Source organism: Nelumbo nucifera, chromosome 4, assembly GCF_055504915.1.
Source record: "Nelumbo nucifera cultivar China Antique chromosome 4, China Antique-T2T, whole genome shotgun sequence".
Classification (NCBI taxonomy): Eukaryota; Viridiplantae; Streptophyta; class Magnoliopsida; order Proteales; family Nelumbonaceae; genus Nelumbo; species Nelumbo nucifera.
Genome location: NC_142652.1, coordinates 35,095,809 through 35,118,622, shown reverse-complemented (window position 1 = coordinate 35,118,622; position 22,814 = coordinate 35,095,809). Strand labels below are relative to the sequence as shown.

The 22,814-nt window shown below is 39.8% G+C and overlaps 1 protein-coding gene and 1 long non-coding RNA gene across 3 annotated transcripts in view; both read left to right on the top strand.

The window, feature by feature from the left end:
• The window catches only part of LOC104607389 (cycloartenol Synthase), an 81,456-nt gene that overhangs the window by 16,565 nt on the left and 42,077 nt on the right, over positions 1-22,814 (top strand). For both annotated transcript variants that reach the window (XM_010273030.3, XM_010273029.3), the window contains exons 4-7: positions 2,952-3,137; positions 3,256-3,345; positions 3,459-3,653; positions 3,755-3,839. In XM_010273030.3, coding sequence (XP_010271332.1) covers positions 2,952-3,137; positions 3,256-3,345; positions 3,459-3,653; positions 3,755-3,839 — 556 coding nt within the window. The remainder of the gene's footprint in view (positions 1-2,951; positions 3,138-3,255; positions 3,346-3,458; positions 3,654-3,754; positions 3,840-22,814) is intronic.
• Positions 20,611-21,216, top strand: LOC148792159 (uncharacterized). Its single transcript, XR_016085184.1, has 3 exons — positions 20,611-20,750; positions 20,895-20,985; positions 21,078-21,216. It is a non-coding gene; the product is annotated as an uncharacterized LOC148792159 (long non-coding RNA).

Here is a 22,814-nt window from a genome sequence, read left to right as displayed (position 1 = left end):
AAAGCAAGAAACAAAGTGTGGTAGCAAGGTCAAGGGCTGAAGCTGAATATAGATCTATGGCACATGGGGTGGCTGAAGTCCTTTGGCTAAAAAATCTTTTAGGGGAGCTTGGAGTTGTTGTTCATAATCCTATGTCTCTTTACTGTGACAACAAGGCAGCCATAAACATCGCCAACAACCATGTCCTACATGAGAGGACCAAGCACATTGAGGTGGACAAACACTTCATAAGGGAAAAATTGGAAAAAAGGGAAATTTGCATCCCTTATGTCAGCTCCAAAGAACAACCCGCTGATGTCCTCACAAAAGGGCTTCCATTACTCGCGGCACAATGAGTTATGTGACAAGATGGGCATGATAGACATATTCAGCCCAACTTGAGGGAGAGTGTTGTGAGAGATTATTTAATTGTTATTTTATAGTTGCTGTTAGTTATTTTCTTTCTTTCTTATTGGTTTGTTTCTAGGGAGTGCCACCAGGGGCATACTTGTAATCTCCCATTCCTTTTATATTAAGTTAATATAAACAAGGAGTAGTAGGTTTTTTGTCTCTCAATCATATCTTCCTCTTCTTCTCTTTCTCTCTCTCTCGTCTCTCTCTCTCCATGAATGATTACAAAAAGAAAAGGAAAGGGAAGGGAAGAATGGATAAGGGGAAAGAAAGTGGGCTGGGGGCTCTGCCCCCGAAACCCTTGGCTGGGGGGCATGACCCCTCAGCCCCCCTTTTCAATTGAGCCCAATTTGATTTGACAAGACCCCCCCTTCAACTAGTGTTATTCATCTTCAAAGATTTTTTATTAAAAATAAAGAAAAATGAGATCCTCTTTCCTCTTCTTCCTCTCCTCCTTCCTCCTCATCCCCCTCCTCTTAAGGAGGCTTATGCCTCTTACATTCTGTACTATGCCTCACGCCTCTAGGTAGTGGAATGCCTCGCGTCATGCCTCATGTTTTAAAACATTGTTTTAACCAAAAAATCATTTAAATTCAGGTAATTTAAAAATGAATATTATCTCCACCAATTATCAGTCAACAGACCATGTACTCACTCTCCAATAGCATTGTAGGGATAGCCCAAATGTAAGTTGACTCATAGAGAGGGAGAAGAGGGAGGGGGAATTTGTTCCCGACTTCACAAAAAATCTGTCACTTCCTACATCTGTAGAAATGTGCAAGTGATATAAAAACTAAGTAAAAATGTTGGGGACTATAGTGATATAAAAGTCTATCCTCTTACACTAAGAGAAATAAACTAGAAAGTAATTGATATGAGTAGAAGAGGAGAAGAAAAAGAAGAGAATTGAGAGGAACTGCATAGGCATGTTTGGTATTTGTGCTGTCCTGTTACAGCTACAACAAAGAAAAAGACTAAATTACCCCTATTGCCAGTATAACAATAAACTGAAAATAACTCAGTCAACAGTTCATATTGCTGATTCAGTTTCTATTAGCTCTTACAAGAACATGAAAAGATAATAATTCTGATGACCGGTTTTAGCATTTGATAAAACTAGTCTCAAAATTCTAATGGATGTTGAAATTAATGAGATAGGTAAGCAGAGGAAAAAAGGAAAAAGAAATAAACTAAAACTAATCAGACATCTTTTATTGGTATCACTTGTTCCAGTTCCATTTCTCGTTTCTGGACTTACATTTAGAAAAACTCCTTTTTGTACATCAATATTAAATTGATTTCCCACCTGAATTGATAGTAAATGAAAATTTCATACATATTAAGGATTTACTAATGTGATATATTTTGAACTCCCTGGGTAGGTGGGGAAAAAGAAAAAATTGTTAGTAGGTATGAAAATCTACATCTTTCACAAGTTACTGATCTCACTTTGAATCTTGTAAATTACTAATGGAGATCAATGGGCTGGGCTTATGTTCGAATATCAAGTGATTATATTCATTGAAGAAGTACTTTGTTTACTTCTTGGGTAGTATTCATCTTCAGTGGTGTCAACCACAATCTGTAATTGAGCTGCTCAATGGTTAGAGTGTAAATGGGATGAGCTGAAAGGGAAAATTCTATTGTTCTTTAGTTCGTTTGACTGTCCTCTGGGCAGTTGGCTTGAAAGGAATAGTTGGGCTTTCCATTCTGAGGACCATCCAGTTAAGAATGTTATTAACTCTTCTTTTGACTTTGTTAGGGCCTGGGTGAACTGTAATAGCTTTCTGTGGATAATACTAGTCCTACTTTCTTGGCTGTGATTTTATTTTTTTGGTTCTATTAAGTGCCCTGTGGTTGTTTTTTTACAGAACCTCATTGTACAAATGGCTGGTTCAAAAAGAAAAGGGAAAGAAGTAATTTGTTTACCAATATCTCTTGCTGACTACATGGAATTATAAAATATAAAAATTGTGTAACAATTGCAGCTTTTTTCTTTGGGGCGGGGGGGTGGAGACTTTATGCACAAACTGCAAGAGTTGCAAGAAATTAAAGCTTTGCCTCTCTCTTTTTTTTCATTCACTAACTTCAATATCAAAGTGAGGATCACTTTTTATAGAGGCCCTGTCTTTTTACAAGAAACCCTAATCCTGCCTTGCTACTTAAGCAACCTGGTAAGAAAAAGAAATAACAAACAACAAACAAAATAAAAAGCTATAAAGAATCCCAAAGCATCTTCTTTTGGAATATTTCCTTACTCTCATTTTGTAATTTTTCTATTTTGTATCAGTCTCAGCCATGGGCTGCGTGAAAAGGCCCATAGGCCTTAAGTGATGGGACTGGCCCCAAAAGAGAAGGCCTAGGTCCCAAAAGTGAAGAAGGTAGATGCTCAGTTGAACTGGGCTTAGGATTCTGGGAAAATGTTTTACTCTGTTTTGCCATTTTGGTAATGTTTTCACTTTTCAGTTTAAATGTAAATAAGATGTAAAGATTCAAATAGTTTCATTTTCTTACATTTTCATCATTCTTTCATTTGCTTACATTTACTTTTATAAAACAAGTTCACAAAGGAGAACCCATTTGATATACAACTACCCCAAGTCAAAGTACAAGATACAGAAGATGTTACAGAAGAAGCAGTAACAATCACATTGAGGAGGGCTATCAGTTTCTATTCAACTATCCAGGCACATGATGGGCACTGGCCAGGGGATTATGGAGGTCCTATGTTTCTACTACCTGGCTTGGTAACTTTTGACCCATAATCAGCATTTTTCATATTTAGTATGCATATGCATGTGTTTACATATTAACAGATATATTCACGTTTTTTTTTTTCAATTTTATGTTTATATAATGCAACAGGTTATTACCCTACATGTGACTGGCACACTGAATGCAGTCCTAACAAAAGAACATCAAAGAGAGATGTGCCGTTATATTTACAATCATCAGGAAAGAGTCATCTGTTGCAGTCTTAACATCTGGATATGTTACTATGCTTTTCACATTATTTACATGTGGAAGCAAAAAAACTCTATATTCTTGACATCTGAATTCAATTGCAGAACAGAGACGGTGGTTGGGGTTTGCATATTGAAGGCCCAAGCACCATGTTTGGTACAGCTCTGAACTATGTTACTTTGAGGTTGCTTGGTGAAGGAGCAGACAGTGGACAAGGGGCGATGGAGAAGGGCCATAGATGGATTCTGGACCATGGTGGTGCTACAGAAATTACATCATGGGGAAAAATGTGGCTTTCGGTAAAGGAATTAAGTTTGTATTTTTGGTTTTCACAGAAACACTGTTCCTTTTAGGTACTGTAGGGAATTTTATTTAATGTCGTTTTCCTTGTTATTACTAGGTACTTGGGGCATTTGAATGGTCTGGCAACAATCCACTGCCCCCAGAGATATGGCTATGCTCTTATCTTCTTCCTTTTCATCCAGGTATTTTCTAAATTATTGTTTCAGATCAGGTTTCATTTCTTTCAATGAAATTAAAAAAGAAAACTTCCTGGAAATTTGTCAACCTAAAAATTTTTGGTTCAGTCCCCAATGTGCTGCTTGTTTTTGCTCGAGTAATATGTTTTGCTCTTGGTCGTTTGCTACAAGGAGAAGAACAATATTTAGAGCAGTCCCATGGTCACTAGATACCATACCAAATAGCCTTGCATGCTTTTGCAAGAAAATCTTGCAACTAAGACTGACTTCTTCAATCATGATGGGCATAACCAAAGGATGTTTGCCTCAATTATGATTCAATTAGAATACTTCAGTCCGGACTATGAATATTTAATATGGTTAGGTCAACAATATTGAACTACACTCTGTTTCCAAATAACTCTTGGATGGATGAAGGGTATATATGGTTAATGGTCATGATGAAATCAATAGTAAGGTTTGACATATTGATACACTCAATAGTAGGTTTGACATATCAAGATGCTCAATACACGCCAATACATTTTGATATTTTGAACCTTGATCAATAGATATGGTTTGGGTTGGTAAGGTTGCCAAATAAATAATTATTCATTCATTTATTTTATTTAATTTTGACTGGTACAAGTGATTTTATATTTATTGAGGTAAACGAAACTATTACAAAAAGTTAAGTGGATTCCAATCATAATACTGTCAATCAATGGAAGAACTGAAGAAGAGTACCAAAAAATGCTTGATTACCAAGATTTAAGTACAAAAATGAAAAACATATGTCTCACAATCTCACCCTACTGCCTCTTGTTAGTTGATATCCATCCTTTGACAAATTTATCTATTCAGTACTTGTTATTTTTGGCTAATAGGAGCAGGCATCCTCGTGGCTGATTTCATGTCAAAGCAAAGGTCATTACATTGCTTACTATATGTATCCATCATTTCATAAGCTCTTGCAATACCAACAATCCTCATTAAAATTACAAAAATGACAATATGATTAACTTGGTTACCTTCTCAGTGAATATGCAGGATCAAGGTTTTAGAATCTGGTAGGTAATCAATCTAATGATAGCTGAGTCTTTATTGGAGTTCCACTGAGTTAAAATATTTCACAGCTTAGAATGGGTAGCAGCATTACTGAATTGTAAATCCTGATTACCATCCAGCTTTAGTTCCAGTTCAATGGCCTGTATGCATGTGGGGAACTATTCCAGGATTAAGTTTTTATGATGGCAAATGGAGATGGGCCAATGTGATCCCTCCCCTGGATCACCTCCTCAATGTAGACCCCTCTGTCTTAAGTAAACATAGTTCCCATTGACATATTCTTGTCTATTGATGTCTACTTTGTGCATCACATTATACTATTTTATGGTACATTCAAATGGGAGAAATGACATGACCCTTTTGGCTTCATGGCGCTACACAACAGGGGGTAGTTCATCCCCCAAACTCAAAGTGCCACCAATCTGGATGAAGGTGGGAATTGAACCCAAGTCTCCATTACAATCAGTCATAGACCTTATCAACTGAGCCAGTTGGAACCTTTGAGAAATTTCAAGACCGAGTAGCTCCTATATGAAGTGCTAGGGTAAAGACATAATAGAGAAGTTCAATGTCTCTGAAAATAATCAAGTCCAGTAATTTTTTATGGTAATGGTGTAATGCCATGAGTACAACACTGAAAATTATGGCGGTGGTGGTGCTTATTCTGCAAACCTCTATGGTTTGAAGAAAAGATAAAATGTGGATGAAATAGGTAGTTCGGATGAGAATATGGCTTCAGCTTCATATGCCAATCCTCATGTTTTAAGCATTTTTTAAGTTTGGCATCCATCTTCTAGGTTCTTATCAATAGAATGAAAGTCACCTGATATCGGGGAGCTGGGTGACGGTGGATAAACAGTTTCAAGATGTTTCAGCCAGATGCATGTCTGTCCTTCAAATCTGAAATAAAATCTGAGAAAAAAATAGAAAAGAATGACAGAGAAAAGGATTACAGCAGAATAGAAGAAGAAGAAGATGGAGAAGAAGAGAGTTCGATTTATTTCTCTCTTCCTTCTCTAATCTTTTGTTAATTTTAATTAAAATGGCTAATTACAAGTCTGCCCTTTAAGTGGGCGGCCAGCTAAGAACTTACTTAAATAAAAAAATAAAAAGAGGTTAACAGGCCCATTAACAAATAAGAGGGTTTGGACTCCTAGACCCAATGGAACCTTCACTTGTGCTTCTTTTTTCAAGTCCATCTCTCAACTTTCTACTCACCAACCCTTTCCGTCAAAAGAAATTTGGTGTAGGCCAGTCCCCCCAAAAATTATGGCTTTTTGTTGGGAAGTTTCCCATGGGAAAGTAAACACTTTAGACAACCTACAAAAGAGAAGACCTTTTCTCTGTATTTCTCCTAATTGGTGTATCCTCTGTAGAGCTCACGGTGAGGATTGTTACAATCTATTAGTATCTTGTCCCTTTTCTGCAGACCTTTGAGCTTGGCTACTTTCGTTGTTTGCGGGTAGTTGGAGTCTACCAGCAGAAGTTCACATGCTCTTCAACCATTCTACCTTTTATTGGCCTACAAAAATAGGGAGAATTATGTGGAGATGTGCTCGTGCTGCCTTGACTTGGACTCTTTGGGAAGAAAGGAATCTCAGAATTTTTCAAGATAAGGAAAGGAACAACCAAGATTTGAAAGACTGTGTGTTAAACAGGGCAATACATTGGCTGAAGACCTTGGAAATCTTTCGTCAATTCTCCTTTAATGACATTTGGAGAAATTGGTTAGCAGTAGCAAGGTGCTCATCTTTAAAGGCCAAATCAATTACAAGCTGGTCTCCTCCACCCGAAGGCTCAATTAAGTTGAACTTTGATGGAAGTAGCATGGGTAATCCAGGATTATCCGGAATGGGGGGTGCTTTGAGAAATGAGAAGGGGGAGATTTTGTTGCTCTACTCAGGTCCTTTGGGAATTGGGAATTCTATCAGGGCAGAACTTTTAGCTACTGTACAAGGGGTCCAATTTGCAAACCAGTTGGGGGTACAACAACTAATAATCGAGGGGGATTCCAAAGTGGTGGTGGGTTGGTTGAAAAATTCTGAAGAGGCTATGTGGCAATACAAGAATGAAATGAAGAAATTTAGTTGGCTGACAAGGAATATGTTGGTCATTGTATAGTGGATGGGGAGATCAGCAAATACCTTGTCAGATGTGTTAGCTAAGCAAGGGGTAAATAGGGAAGAATTATTTTGGGCTCAGTTGTGATTCTTGTTTTTCTTTCCTAGTTTACTTGTAAGTTTCAAGGAGGGGCTGCAGCTCGCGCCTCTCACTGGGATGATGTATGAACTCACTCTAATTTGCTTCTAAATCAATAAACTTACTATTATTCATAAAAAAAAAAACATTGCTTAAACATAAAAAATAAATACTAAGGCCCATTTGGCCCAGTTTCTCTACACTCCCCCTCAAGCTGAGCATAGATGTCAATCATGCCCAACTTGCTAATATAATGTGTTAGCTTTCCTTTGGGAACACCTTTAGTCAAAACATCAGTCAAATGCTCTTCTGACGCAATAAATGGCAAGCAAACTTCCCCTGAAGCAACTCTCTCCCATATAAAATATCTATCAACTTCTATGTGCTTAGTTTTGGCATGCTGAACAGGATTATGTGCAATGTTGATAGCTGCCTGGTTGTCACAGTAGAGCATCATTGGCTTTTCATAGTCAATACCCAACTTTCCGAAAAGTGATCTTAGCTACAATAACTCCGACACTCCATGTGCCATTGTATTGTACTCTACTTCACCTAAGGATCTAACTACTACAGACTATTTCTTACTCCTCCATGAGACAATGTTCCCTACCACAAAAGCACAATATCTTGAGGTGGATCTCCTATCATCAATACATCGAGCCTAGTCAGCATCAGTGTATGCCTCCAACTAGATATGTCTATGCTTGGCAAATAGAATACCTTTCCCTAGAGTGCCTTTCAAGTAGCACAAAACTCTTTCTGTGGATGCTAAATGTGTATCTCTGGGGGAATGCATAAACTAACTAATAACACTCACTGGATAGGAAATATTTGGCCGAGTCATGCAAAGATATAACAACTTCCCGAGCAGTCTCTAGGACACTCCCCTATCAGATAACAGTTCACAATCAGTAGCATAAAGATTATGGTTTTTGTCCATAGGAATGGAAGCCGGTTTAGCACCAAGTTTACCAGTCTCTACAAGTAGATCAAGAACATACTTGCATTGAGAAATGAAGATGCCATTCTTAGATCTAGCAACTTCAATTCCCAAGAAATATCTGAAATCCCCCAAATCTTTGATCTTAAATTCAGTGTTAAGAAATCTTTTGAGCTTAATCACTTCCTGGGTGTCATTACTTGTAACCACAATGTCATTAACATAAACATTCAGAAAAGTCACTAAAGAATTACTTCTCTTCACAAAAAAAGTATGGTTAGGTTGAGTCTGTATGTAACCAAAAGAAACAAGGGCAACTCTAAATCTCTCAAACCAAGCTCAAGGATACTGTTTGTGACCATAAAGGGACTTCTTCAATTTACACACCTTCCCTTGCATTTCCTTTCCATACACCTTGGAGGTAAAGACATATAGACCTCCTCATTTAGATCTCCATTTAAGAAGGCATTTTTAACATCAAACTGGTGAAGAGGTCAATCAAAAGTAGCAGTTAGAGACAACAAAACTCAAACTGAAGTCATTTTAGCCACAGGAGCAAAAGTTTCAAGGTAATCAATACCATACATTTGAGTGTAGCCTTTAGCAACCAATTGAGCCTTAAACCTCTCAATAGTGCCATCAGAATGAAAATTGATAGTGAAAACCCATTTACAACCCACTGGTTCCTTCCCTTTAGGCAGGTCCACAATATCATAGATATGGTTCTGTAGAGAGGATGGGCTGGCCCATAGACTATTTAATTATTTCTTTTGTTTATGTTCTTTGCTGTAATAGGCCTTACTCAAGTTATGTTTTCTTTAAATTATTCGCCTAGTTAAGGGCCTCCCTATAATTACTGAAATTAAGTTAATGAAAAGGGATTAGGGTGTAAGAGAGGATTAGCATTCGAAAATCTCTCTCTGAACCCTTATTGCTGCCACCTTCTTCTTCCTCTTCTCTCTTCTTGATTCTCTGTTTTTGCTGTTCTCTATCACTTTTCTGCACCATTTTAATTAGTCCATTTATTTCAAAAGGTTGTTTTTCTTCTTAGTATTAGAGCGGGCTCTCCTTTTCTCTCTTTTCTCCTCTTTCTTCCCATACATGGTGTGTATGGAGAACTGAATCGAATGAATAGTTAATTTTTTTTTCAGCCTAGTTGTTAGTGGTTTTTGGAGAGGAGGCCATCCTTGTCGTAACTTTGACAGTCTCAGGTGTGTTGCCCAAAACCATAATTAACTGAGAAATCTGCTTGCGGACCCCACAGGGAGTTTGACCTTGGCACTCAGTGATTGAAAGACTTCTTGTACTTCATCTTGAAGATTGATTCAAGTTGCTCAGTGTTCTGTGAAGTCTACAAGGTGCGGCTGGGTTTTTTCTATTTCTCCCGGGTTTCGGGTGAGGCACAGTTGACAGATACGGCTGCATAGAGGTTGATTCACAACATATATTTTTTCCTGTCTTCCTTGATTGTTAATTGAAGTTGTTAGAAGTTATTTTTGGAGTGTTTTAAGAAGATGGATTCTTTGGAAGTTGAAAACAAGCATGTTGCTGAATCCGGAGAGGTTACGGGGGCCTTTGTTGACTCTCTACTAGATGTGACCATAGTCAAGCTAGATGGAACCAATTATCTGGCATGGTCACAATCAGAAAAAATTCATGTCTGTAGTAGAGGCAAGTGGGGGTATATCTCTGGGAGCAAGAAGGCTCCCTCAGAAGACGATTTATCTTATGAAAAATGGATGCAAGAAAATTACACTGTAATTGGATGGTTAGTAAATGCAACCTCAAATCATTCAACACTATTTATGGATGAATTCAACAAAGGAAATATGGGACAGTGTTGCTGAAACCTATTCTTAGAAACTGAATGTAGCCAGGGCATATAAGCCGAGGAGTGATGTGAAAAATTTAAGGCAGGGGGAGAGACCTTTGGCTGTTTATTTCACAATGCTGAAATCTGTTTGACAAGAAATTGATTTGATGGAAACTGTTGCCTGGGAAAGTACTAATGATGCTGAAACCTACAGAAAATTAGTTGAGAGAATAAGGGTTTTTGAATTCTTGATGGGGCTGAATCCCGAGTATGACATCACAAAACAAAACATCTTATCCAAGGATAGTGTTTCATTTTCTCAAGCCTATGCCTTGGCGAGTAGTGAAGAATGCAGGAGACTAGTTCAGGTTCAAGGGATTGGTCTAAATGACCACTTTGCTAACATGGGGCTGAAACTTAAGGGAACTATAGGAAGTCCAGGTGGTTCGGGTAAGAAGGAAGTTATTTGTGAGTACTATAAGAAACCAAAGCATACAAAAGACAAGTGTTGGAAACTGCTCCCGGAGCTTCTTCCCCCTCGTTTCTAAAAGAAAATTGATAATGTGAAGACAGGAAGTGCCAACATTGCTACTGGTCCAAATAATGGCAGATGCTTAACCAAAGAGAGGATTGCTAGTGAACAGTTAGCAATTATGAAGGAAAAATATGAGAAGTATGGAAGGATGATCAGCCACCTAGAGAGTGTAGCCTCTTCTTCCAACCCTTCGAGAAATTCAACTTCTGTATTTGCTCATTCTGGTATACAGGCTTTTGCCAATCATGCAACTATCTCAGGTAACCGTAGGATCCATTGGATTATTGATTTTGGTGCTTATAACCATATGACCAGCCTTTCCACCTTGTTTATTTCTTATGATTTGCTTCCTAGCTGTGATAAAATCACCCTAGCCAATGTCTCTCTTGCTCTTATCTTTGGAAAGGGAACTATCAAGGCTACAGACTCTCTGTTACTTCCTTCTGCTCTTCATGTCCCCAAACTAAATACAAATTGTTATCTGTAAGTAGTCTAACTAAATCTTTGAACTGTAGTGTAACATTTTTTCTTTTTTACTGTGTTTTTCAAGATCTGGAGTCTCAGAAAGTGATTAGGAGTGGCCATGAGGCGAATGGAATATATCTACTGAATACTTCTAGACAGAGCCAAGGACAACCTGGGAAAGCTGCCTTTGGATCTACATCTTCAGAGTCTGTTAGTCATGTCATGTTATTTCATTTTCGTTTGGGTCATCTTTCTTTTTCTGCATTGAATCATTTATTCCTAGAACTATTTAAGGGAATTAATTTGTCTGGTCTTCATTGTGAATCTTGTGAGTTGTCAAAACATTGTAGAAGCAGTTACCCTTTGAGTAATAAAAGATCTTCTCCATTCCATATTTTGCACTCTAATGTGTGGGGGTCATACCACTTACCCTCTATGGGTGGATATAAATATTTTATCTTGTTTATTGATTTTTTTTCACAATATACTTGGCTATTTTTGATGAAGTCTTGTGATGAAGTTCCCAGACTTGTGAGGCAGTTTCATGTATTGTTTTTACCCAATTTGATACTAGAATCACTGATTTGGAGGTTATTCACCAAAGTTCCTGTGTTAGATTCCATAACAGAATGGAGTTGCTGAAAGAAAAAATCGGCATATTGTTGAAGTTGCAAGAAGTATCCCATTTGCCTCACATATCTCTACAAGATTTTAGGGGGATGCTGTCCTCACTGCAACCTACCTAATTAGCCGTATGCCATCCAGGGTGTTAGGTTTTAAGTCTCCTTCATCGGGCAAGGACCTTTTTCCTATTCCACTTCGTGTCTTTGGCTGCACTTGTTATGTACACATTCCAAGTACCCAGAGACATAAATTTGAACCAAAGGCCCACAAGTGCATTTCCTTGGCTATGCCTCCACACAAAAGGGTTATTTTTGTTTTGATCCAAAGTCTGGAACTCGGTTTGTCTCAATAGATGTCACCTTTGATGAGTCTTCTTCTTTTTATGATCCTTCTCTGGAGAAGCATTGTCCAAAGGAGGAGAATTTGTCACAATTGTTTGCTCTCCCCCTTCCTATCCCAGTTGAGTCTTCTTTTGAGCCTCCTTCTACTTCAAATGAGTCAAGGGAGGAACAATCATTTCATTCTCTTTCCAATATCCCTATTCCTCCTCCATTACCTTCTCGTCCTCTCTTTAATCCCAGGTTGTACCAACATTAGAGAATTAGAAGTGGGTACATTGTTTCCTCTACATCACATGAGCCTCCTACACTTCTAGTCACAGAAGAGACAACAGGTACTAATATAGTCACTTTGGAGACATCCTTCCCAGACCTTGATGTCCCTATTGCTATCGGGAAAGGTAAAAGGAAGTGTACTGCACATTGCATTTCCAAGCACCTTTCTTATAGTTTGCTCTCTCTGTTTTGGCTATCTTTCTTCTGTTGTTTCTAACGCAATACCCAAGTCAGTGTCAGAAGCTCTTACTATTCCAGAATGGAGGGATGCTATGAGAACGGAAATTGATGCCCTGCATAAGAATGACACTTGGGAAGTGGTTGATTTTCCTGAAGGGAAGGAACTAGTGCACTGTAAGTGGGTTTTCATCATCAAATATCATGCTGATGGCACTATTGAAGGTACAAAGCTAGGCTGGTTGCAAAAGGTTATACACAGACATATGGGATTGACTATCTGGAGACTTTTGCCCCTGTTGCAAAGATGACCTCTGTGAGGGTTCTGCTATCTCTGGTTGCACATTCAGATTGGCCACTTTACCAGCTGGATGTGAAAAATGCATTCCTGAATGGAGAGTTACATGAGGAGGTCTATATGTCTGTTCCTCCGGGGATGTATGACACAGATATGGAGAGAAAAGTATACAAGCTGAAGAAATCTCTTTATGGACTTAAACAGTCACCTACGGCATGGTTTGAAAGGTTTGGGGTGCTATATACAGACTCAGTCTGATCATACCCTCTTTGTGAAGAGGAGAGACACTTTGGCGGTATATCTTATTGTCTATGTTGATGATATAGTGTTTTTTTTATGAATAATAGTAAGATTTATTGATCAAAAACTGATTTAGAGTTGTGAATTCATACAACATCCCAGGGAGGGGCGCGAGTTGCAGCCCCTCCTTGAATCTTACAAGTAACACTAGGAAAGAAAAACAGAAATCACAGTTGAGCCCAAAACAATTCTTCCTGATTTACCCCTTGCTTAGCTAAGACCCCGGACAAAGTATTTGCTGATCTCCCCACCCACTGTAAAGAGACTATCATATTCCTTGTCAAGCAACTAAATTTCTTCATTTCATTCTTGTAGCGCCATATAGCATCTTCAGGATTTTTCAACCAGCCCACTACCACTTTGGAATCTCCTCCAATTACTAGATGTTGTACCCCTAGCTGGTTTGCAAGTTGCACCCCTTGTATAGCAGCTAATAGCTCTGCCTGGATGGAATCCCCAACTCCTAGGGGACCCGAGTAGAGCAACAAAATCTCTCCCTTCTTGTTTCTCAAGACACCCCCCATTCCGGATAAGCCTGGATTGCCCATGCTACTTCCATCAAAGTTCAGCTTCAGTGAGCATTCAGATGGAGGAGACCAGCTTGTAATCGACTTATCCTTTTGAGGGTGAACACTTTGCTATTGTTGACCAGTTTCTCCAAAGGTCATTCATTAAAGGAGAATTGGTGAAAGATTTCCATAGTTTTCAACCAATGTATTGCCCTATGCAGTACACAGTCTTTCAATTCCTGATTGCTCCTTTCCTTTTCTTGAAAGATTCTAGCATTCCTTTCCTCCCAAAGAGTCCAAATCAAGGCCGCACAAGCACATCTCCACATAATTCTCCCTCTTCTTGTAGGCCAAGAGAAAGTAGAATGGTTAAAGATCATGTGAACTTCTACTGGCATATTCCAACTACTCCCAAACAACGAAGGTAGCCAAGCCCAAAGGTCTGCAAAAAAAGGATAGGATATTAGTAGATGGTAACAATCCTCCCCGTGGGCTCTATAGAACCAATTGGGAGAAATATAGAGGAAGGGTCTTCTCTTTTGTAAGTTATCTAGAGTATTTACTTTCCCATAGAATACTTTCCAACAAAATGCCATAATCTTTGGGGGAACTGGCCTACACCAAATTTCCTTTGAAGGAAAATGTTGTTGAGCAGAAAGCTGAGAGATGGACTTGAAGTAAGAAGCACAAGTAAAGGTTCCTTTGGGTCTAGGAATCCACACCCTTTTATTAGGCTTGGAGGGATCCAAGCAAACCTAATTAAGGCAATGTAGCAAATCAGAAAGAGATTCAATTTCATCATCACTGAGTCCCCTACGAAACCCAAAATCCCAATTAGGAGCCAAGGGTGTTCCCAAAAGTGAGACAAATTTTGAAACCACCTCTATTTTATACAAGGAAACAGAAAAAAGCAAAGGGAAAAGGTCCTTTAAGGGGGTATCTCCTAACTAGATATCCTCCCAAAAGCGAACAACGTTGCCAGAACAAACTTCGTACCTGATAAAGTTGAGAAAGTGAGGAAGGGTGTTGTGAATGGCCTTCCAAGGTGCTGCCAGGTTAGCCTACCTTGATACACCAGCATCCCGTCCATTCTCTGATCTCCCATGAATGCTTCCCACCACCTCATGCCACAGCCTCTCACTTTCCAATGACCATCGCCACAACCATTTTCCTAATAAAGCTTGATTTTTTTCAATCACCCTTCCAAGGCCCAAACCCCTCTCTTCTTTACTTCTACAAACAATTTCCCAACTAATGAAATGATCATTTTTTTCTTGTCTCAGCTCTCACAAGAAGTCTCTCATCAACTTCTCCAACTTCCTAGCTTCCCTAATTGGTATCCTAAAGACAAACAAGAAGTGAGTAGGTAAGTTAGCCAACGTAGCTCTTATTAAAGTAATTCTCTCTCCCAAAGAGATATAGTTCTTCTTCCACAAGGCTAATCTCTTCTCAAACTTTTCTAACACTAGGGGTCCAAAATCTACTCTCCCTAGGGTTTTCCCCTAATGGAAGCCCTAAGTATGACATAGGCCAGGTAGAGATGGAACACTCAAGACAATCCACAATAACCTTGATCTCCCCATCCTTCAAGTTTATACCTGCTATGCAACTCTTTTCCAAATTTATTTTGAGATTAGAAATCCTTTCAAATCCTTTGATCAGCTCCTTTAGATTTGCTACCTTCTCACTAAAGCCTCCTTCACAAAAGATCATTGGGTCATCTGCAAACTGAAGGTGGGTAACTGGGATTTGGTGCCTCCCTATTCTCCAACCCCTAATGGCATCTTCACTATCAGCCTTAGTAATGATCCTACGAATCACATCGGCTACTAATGCAAAAAGAAAGGGTGAGAGTGGATCCCCTTGCCTGACACCCCTGCAAGCTGGAAAAAAGTCCCTCACTACACCATTTACCAAAATGGACTAGTGACAGGTACTGATACACCCAAATATCCAACTACACCACTTGTCCCCAAATCCACAATTTCTCATCACCTCTAATAAAAACTCCCAGTCTACCAAGTCATAGGTCTTTTCAAGATCTAATTTACAAATAAAGCCTCTTTGCCTAGACCTTTTCATTTCCTCCACGCACTCATTCGCAATTAGGATCTGATCTATAATTTGTCGCCCTTGAATGAAGGCCCCCTGAGTCTCACTAATGATAGAAGGGAGAATTGTTTTGATCCTCAAAGAAAGCACTTTAGCCAGAATTTTATAGATGCTTGTCACCAGACTAATACGCCTGTAATCTTTTGGGTGGTTGGCATCAATCTTCTTAGGAATCAAGGCCAAAAAAGTGGCATTGATTTTAGGGCTTATTACATGATTATCTACAAATTCCTTAAACACTTTAACTAAATCCTCTTTCAGCACCTTCCAGTAGTCTTGATAAAAGCCCATTATAAAGCCATATGGACTTGGAGCCTTGGATCTATCCATTAGAAAGACAACTTTCTTAATCTCTTCTTCCTCAAAATTCCTTTCCAACCACCTTTCCATTCCGTCCTCAATTCTTGGCCATTCCATCCCTCCCACGATTGCTCTCTCACTCAAAGGTCTTCTATAGATCGATTTAAAATGGTCCACAAATTTTCTAGCTATATCATCCTGGTTGGTAATCACCTCCTCTCCTATCTCTAGCTTGGTCACAAAATTCTTTCTTCGTCTCTCATTGGCCAAGTCATGGAAAAATCTAGTGTTCCCATCTCCTTCCTTGATCTACTTGTGTCTAAATTTTTGTCTCCAGCTAATTTCTTCCCTCAATAACACCTCTTCCAAATCCTTTTTCAGCTGTCTCCTTATCACTCTATCATCCTCAGTCAAAACATTTTGGGATTCCTTAACATCCAGGTTTTCTATTCGAAAAATTAGGCTCATTTTTTGCTCCTTAATTCTGCCAAAATGTTCTCTATTCCATTCTTTTATTTTGGCCCTCAATCTCTTTAACTTCTTATGAAACTTGACCCCCTTCCGTCTTACCCCCCTCACCTCCTCACCCCACCATTCCTTCACTTTTTTCACAAAATTTTGATGGATAAGCCACATATTTTCAAATCTAAAAGGTTTGGGTTCAGTAGGAAAAGTCTCAGTGCCTATCTGGACAGGGCAGTGATCAGAGGTGACCCTAGGTAAAGCTTTAGCAACCAAGTTTTCCACACTATTCTCCCAGGCTAGGTTAAATAAGAATCTATCCAACTTCAAACACAAAGGGGTTTCCTGAAGGTTGGACCATGTAAAACTGGTTTGCAACAAAGGCATTTCCTTCAACTCACAATCTTCAATAAAGCCATTGAATTTCCTCATACTTGTTGTGATTACCTGTTGGGGATTACTGGTTTCCTCAAAGAATCTAATGACATTAAAATCCCCGCCCAGGCACCAAGGGCCATCCCATAATCCCTTGATTGCATATAATTCCTCCCATATCTCATTTCTCTTTCTATAAGAGTTAGGGCCATAAACGTTGGTTACTCCCATACACACCCATCCTCAACATTCTTAACTTTAATGTAAATGGAGAATCTGCCTATCAATTCTTCCACTACTTCCACTGCATCCTCCCTCCACAATGTTACAATCCCCTCCAAGGCTCCCCAGGAAGGAGGCGAAGTCCAACCACCTCTAGACCTCCAGAAACTCCTAACCCATCTCCCATCTAATTCCATCAGTTTGGATTCTTGTAATAGCACAATATCAAGTTTTTCCCTTCGAAGTAGATCTTTTATAACCCTTCTCTTTCTTGCACTTCCTAGACCTCTTACATTCTAGCTGATAATTTTCATCGAGACAAAAATAGCAAAACACCCATGAAGAAGTCCTAGTCTCCTTATTTTAGACCCTTCCTCCTCTCTCCTCTGCCACTAAATCCTAAATCTCCCTCAATATCTGAAATTAACCTTTCCACTTCAGATCTTTTTTTCTTCTTTATTGGCTACAATAAACATCTTCCTTTTCTCCATTCTTTCCATCTACTGTCTGAAAAAGAATGTTACCATGGTCACACTCATATTGGCTACAACAGTTCTCCAAGACTCCTTTTTTTGTTCCTCCAGCAATTCACAAATCAGATCCCAACAGAAAAGGAGGCCAAACAATTGCCTCTCTCCTCATGTGTGTGTCCTTTGTTTGGGATGTGGTGAAACTCTAACCCACTTGCTATTATCTTGCTCTTTTGCTTCTGGTATTTGGAATGTTGTTTGTTCTCTCTTTGGGTGCAGATGGGCTCCCCCACAGGATGTGGTAAATCTATTCAGCCCCCTCTTTCCTATATCAACGGAAGAAAAGGGGAAAATGTATATGGAAGGCAGTGAGTGTAGCTACAGTATGGACAATTTGGGAGGAAAGAAACCTAAGAATCTTTTCAGGAAAAAGCAAAACAATGGAGGAAGTTATTGAAGCCATAAAAATCAGAACTGCACATTGGGCGAAGACCATGGAGATTTTTAGAAACTACTCCACGAATGAGATACTAAGGAATTGGGCTGAAATAGCACAAACAGATGTACCCAAAGTTTTTGTAAGCATGGAATGGAAGCCACCAGCACGGAACAAACTAAAACTGAATTTTGATGGGAGTTCTCTTGGCAACCCTGGAAGGGCAGGCATAGGGGGTGTGTTTAGAAATTATCTGGGTGTGGTGGTGGCACTCTGCTCTGGACCAATAGGTTATGGTGACTCGATACAGGCTGAATCTCTAGCCCTACTTCAAGGTCTAAAGATGGCTGAGCAGACAGGAACAACAGACTTAGAAATTGAAGGAGACTCTCTATTGGTCATCTCTTGGGCCAAAAACATCACATCAACACCTTGGAAGCTGAAGTTTATTTTCAGAGAAATTGACACACTTGCAAGGAAGTTCAACTCTCAGTTTGGTTGGGTTAAAAGGGATGTAAATGGGATGGCGGATACCCTAGCAAAACAAGGGGCAAATAGATCTTCATTGTATTGGGCAGAATTGTAACTGATTGCTGGATATTGCAATTTCCTATGCAATCTTTAGCTATTGTATCTTAATCCCCCCCCGGTTACTACCTTCTACCAGCCTCTCCTGGAATATCTGTTAGGACTAAGGTTGGATTAGGATCACCCATACCGGGTATGGGTGATCCTAATCTGTTAGCACACAAGTCAGTACCCAATCTGTTAGCACACAAGTCAGTACCCAAAAAAGAAATGACACCCATACCTGGTAGGACTAAGGTTGGATTAGGATCACTGGGTTTGAGTTGCTGACAGGCTTCATTTGGTTTAAGGGCCTTTCCCCTTTCTGGACATTGTTGTGAAGTAGACGCAGTGATAGTATCACTTCCTGAAAGCCTACCCACTTGGAATTCCTTTCTCTGTGTTTCCGAGACTGGATTACCCCCATCCATCCTCACGGCATATTTTTGTCCCTCTCCACCAAAATATTGCATTTGATTAGACTCCAGGTCAGCTCCCTCGGTGGAGGGGAGGGGAGCTTGCGCAGCTTTAGGACCACTTTCTTCACCATTTCTAGTCTTCTCGCAGCCTACAATTTTGATCTCTTCCTCTATAAATAGCAGCTCTGTATGTAGACTTTCTGTTTCAAGTAGTTCGTTGTTGCTTTTCAGATTCACACTTCCCAAACTTACAGTTTCAACACTATCAGAATCGTCCCTGCTGTCTTGATCACTTGACCAATCTTCAAGCTCTGTTCTGTTAGTATCTCTATGTTTCAGACTTCTTGGATTGCGCCTTTCAGGTAAAAAACGATTCGCCATGTTGGAGGGAACCCATTGTAGAGAGTCACGAGACTGAGAAGCTTGAGACCTTGCGCCTGAGCGTTCAGCCGAAAGGAGGGATTCGAAGTAGAAGAAGATAGACGCTTGTTATCGTCCATCAACTCATCCCTCCTCCTAGTCACGCGAGTCTTTAAAATTTCCCTTGGCCCAACTTTCCTGGATTGGGCCTTGGGTTCAAACCCTTTAAAAGGAGCACTTTTTACTTGGGCTATTTTCTTCGGCCCACCAGGAATGGGGTCCACTCGAATGGGCCCACTTTCTACTCCTTTCTCTCTCACGTGACCTTTTAAGAGGCCACACCCCCCTATTTTAAACAACAAACCAGCAACCTTCCCTTTTGAACCAAACTGAGGTTGCTGGTTCAACCTTCCCCCCTTATGCACTTGGAAATTTTTGTCTTTTTCCCCTGAAGCCACCTGCGCATAAGATCTGCCACATGTCAAAAAGCTTCCTTTCTCTCTACAGTTTTGACCTTCCATCTGCCCCAAACCTTTTTGGTTTCCCAGACCTTGTTGGCTCATTTTAGTGAAACATGCCTTCCCATTTGAACTAGCCAATCTCATAGCTCCACGTAAAGCTTCTTCTTACTTCTTTTCACCTCCTTCCACAGCCCTGCTTCAATGGAAGATGCTAGCCACACAGAGACGAAGCTCCCCTCTGTTCGTACCTCTACCTTTCGTGGAATATCATCTGGCTTCACACCACTTAGTATTATTGCTGCTGAATAAAGGTCATCCCAGAATGCTCCTTCTAAGAGTCCTCCACACAAAACTGCAATGGATTCTGCTACTTCTTGTTTCCACAGATGAAATGGCAGACCTATTACACGCACCACCACACCATCTTCGACAAAAAAGTCCTTGGAGTTAGATGTTGGACTCCATTTGAAAACTGTGAATGATCCTAGCTCATCCTGAATATTGAGGGCTGAAATTTCCACTTCATTCTCTATTGGGTCTAAGAGGGCTCTGCAGTTATTGAAAGGGGTTACTATGAAGACTCTTTTCAGCTTCAGCCTAGTTTTCAGTAGATCAGCTACCCTCTTCCAATCTTTGACCTGTTCCTTGGTTTGTATCACAAACTTACTGTCCCAATCTTTCCTCTCTAGACTACCTACCATTCTGCATTGGCCTTTTGTTTTTTCCATGACCAATGGCTCTTGCTCTACCCTGTTGTTGCTCTGGCATTCCTTCTCCTTCCCTGTGAAGTCTTCTTTTTCACTTGATATTCTTTGAGCTAAGAACTCTTTGAGCAACCTGTCAACTTCTCCCCAACCTTCGCTCTGTTTTTCTGCTGGCAGACACACCAGTTGCCTTTGTCCCTTGCCAAAGTATTCATCAAAGCTATGAAGGATCCTTTTGTGTTCCTCTTTCATTCAACTACATATCTTCTCCCTTCTAATGTACTAAGTTCATACCAGTTTATCTGCTTGCCTTTTGAACAAGCTCCAGCTATGAAACCTCTTAGCCACTCAACCACTTCTAACCCTTCCAGCAGTATTGTACCCTTTTTTCTTCCCTTACCTTCAGACTTACCTTCCCTTTGATTCTCATTTCTTCCATCAAAATATTTTTTGCTTCTACCTTTAGGGATCTCCTCCACCAACTTGCTTGCACGAACCCCATCCTTAGGTAGTCTTTAACATTTTACTTTGTTCTTTTCTTCAAGCTTCCATATTGTATCTTCACATATGAATCACATATATGTTGATGATATAGTTGTGACTAGTAATGATGTAACAGGGATTAATGATCTTTAATCTTTCCTTCATACAGAGTTTGAGATCAAAGATCTAGGGGAATTGAGGTATTTTCTTGGCATAGAAGTTGTTTGGTCTAAGGATGGAATCCTTATCTCTCAACGAAAGTATGTGCTTGACTTTCTCACTGAAACAGGGAAGATGGGTGGTAGACCATTTGCTACTCTTATTGATACGAGTCATAAACTTTCTGCCTTAGGTGGAGCATTGTTGAAAGATAAGGGAGTCTTCCAGAGGATACTTGGGAAGCTGCTCTATCTGTGCATGACTCAACCAGACATTGCATATGCTGTCAACTGCATTAGTCAATTCATGCATGTTCCCAGGAACTCTCACATGGCAGCAGCAGAACGAATTTTGTGTTATTTAAAGGGTTCTCCTTGAAAGGTAATTCTATTTGCTAAACATGGTCATATGAAACTGGAGGCTTACAGAAATGCTGATTGGGCCGAAAACATTGATGATAAAAGGTCAATTTCTGGGTATTGTAGCTTGGTGGTAGGTAATATCGTTTCTTGGAGAAGCAAGAAGCAATCAATTGTTGCTGTGAATAAACCCTAGTTGATTCTAGGTCAAAGTAGAGAAGAAGAAAGAAGAAAAAAAAGAGAAAGAAGAAGAAGGAGAGAAGAAGAGTATTCGGCCAGACTAGAAGAGAGAATGTGAAAAAAATCACTCTCCTAGCCGACCCACTTGAATTTTATTCAAAAAACTTAGAGTTACAAGAAAGACAATTCTGTCCCTCATAGAAGATGGGACACATAACTTAAAACTCAGATACAATAAACCTTTCACTTTCAAGAAGATAAACCAGAATGACCAAAATACCCCTGACTCGAGCATTCTAACACTCCCCCTCAAGCTAGAGAATATATATCATATAGTCCCAGCTTGTTACAAATGTAATCTATTCTTCCTCGAGACAATCCCTTTGTGAAGAGATCTGCCCACTGATTTCCTGAGCTCACATGAGATGTAGTTATTACCCCATTTATCACTTTCTCTCTCACAAAGTGACAATCCACCTCAATATGTTTTGTTCTTTCATGGAAGACGGGATTGGATGAGATGTGAACAACATCTTGGTTATCACAGTATAGTTTCATGGGTTTGTCAATTGAGAATCCCATCTCCTGTAGTAAGTTCTTTAGCCATACTAGTTCACATGTGGTATGGGCCATAGCCCTGTACTCTGCTTCTGCACTACTTCTTGCCACCACTCTTTGCTTCTTGCTCTTCCAAGTTACAAGATTGCCACCCAGGAAGGTACAATACCCTGTGGTTGACCTCCTGTCTGATATAGAGCCAGCCTAGTCAGCATCTGTGTACCCTACTATCTCAAGAGTTCCTCCCTTTTGGTATAACAAACCACGACCTGGAGCACCCTTTAGGTACCTAACAATTCTCAGAACAGCTTCCCAGTGAGGAACTCGGGGATGTTGCATAAACTGACTCACCACACTCACAACAAATGATATATCAGGTCGGGTAATGGTCAGGTAGTTCAACTTTCCCACCAACCTTTTGTATCTTCCAGGATCATCAAACTCTTCACCTGCATCCACACTTAACTTGGCATTGAGTTCCATAGGAGTCTCTGCTGGTTTAGCACCTAACAACCCCGTTTCTTCAAGTAGATCAAGAACATATTTTCTCTGACATAGGTTGATCCTCTGTTTTGACCTCGCAACCTCTATTCCTAGGAAATACTTTAGCCTCCCCAGATCTTTCGTATTGAAATGGTCCTGTAAGAATTTTTTCAGTCTGTCAATTCCATTGCTGCCACTTCCAGTTATGACAATATCATCCACATACACGACTAGCAAGATTTTCCCATCCTTTAGTTATAGCTGAACACAGAATGATCAACCTGACATTGTTTCATCCCAAAGGCCTTCACCACTTCACTGAACCTACCAAACCATGCACGTGGAGATTG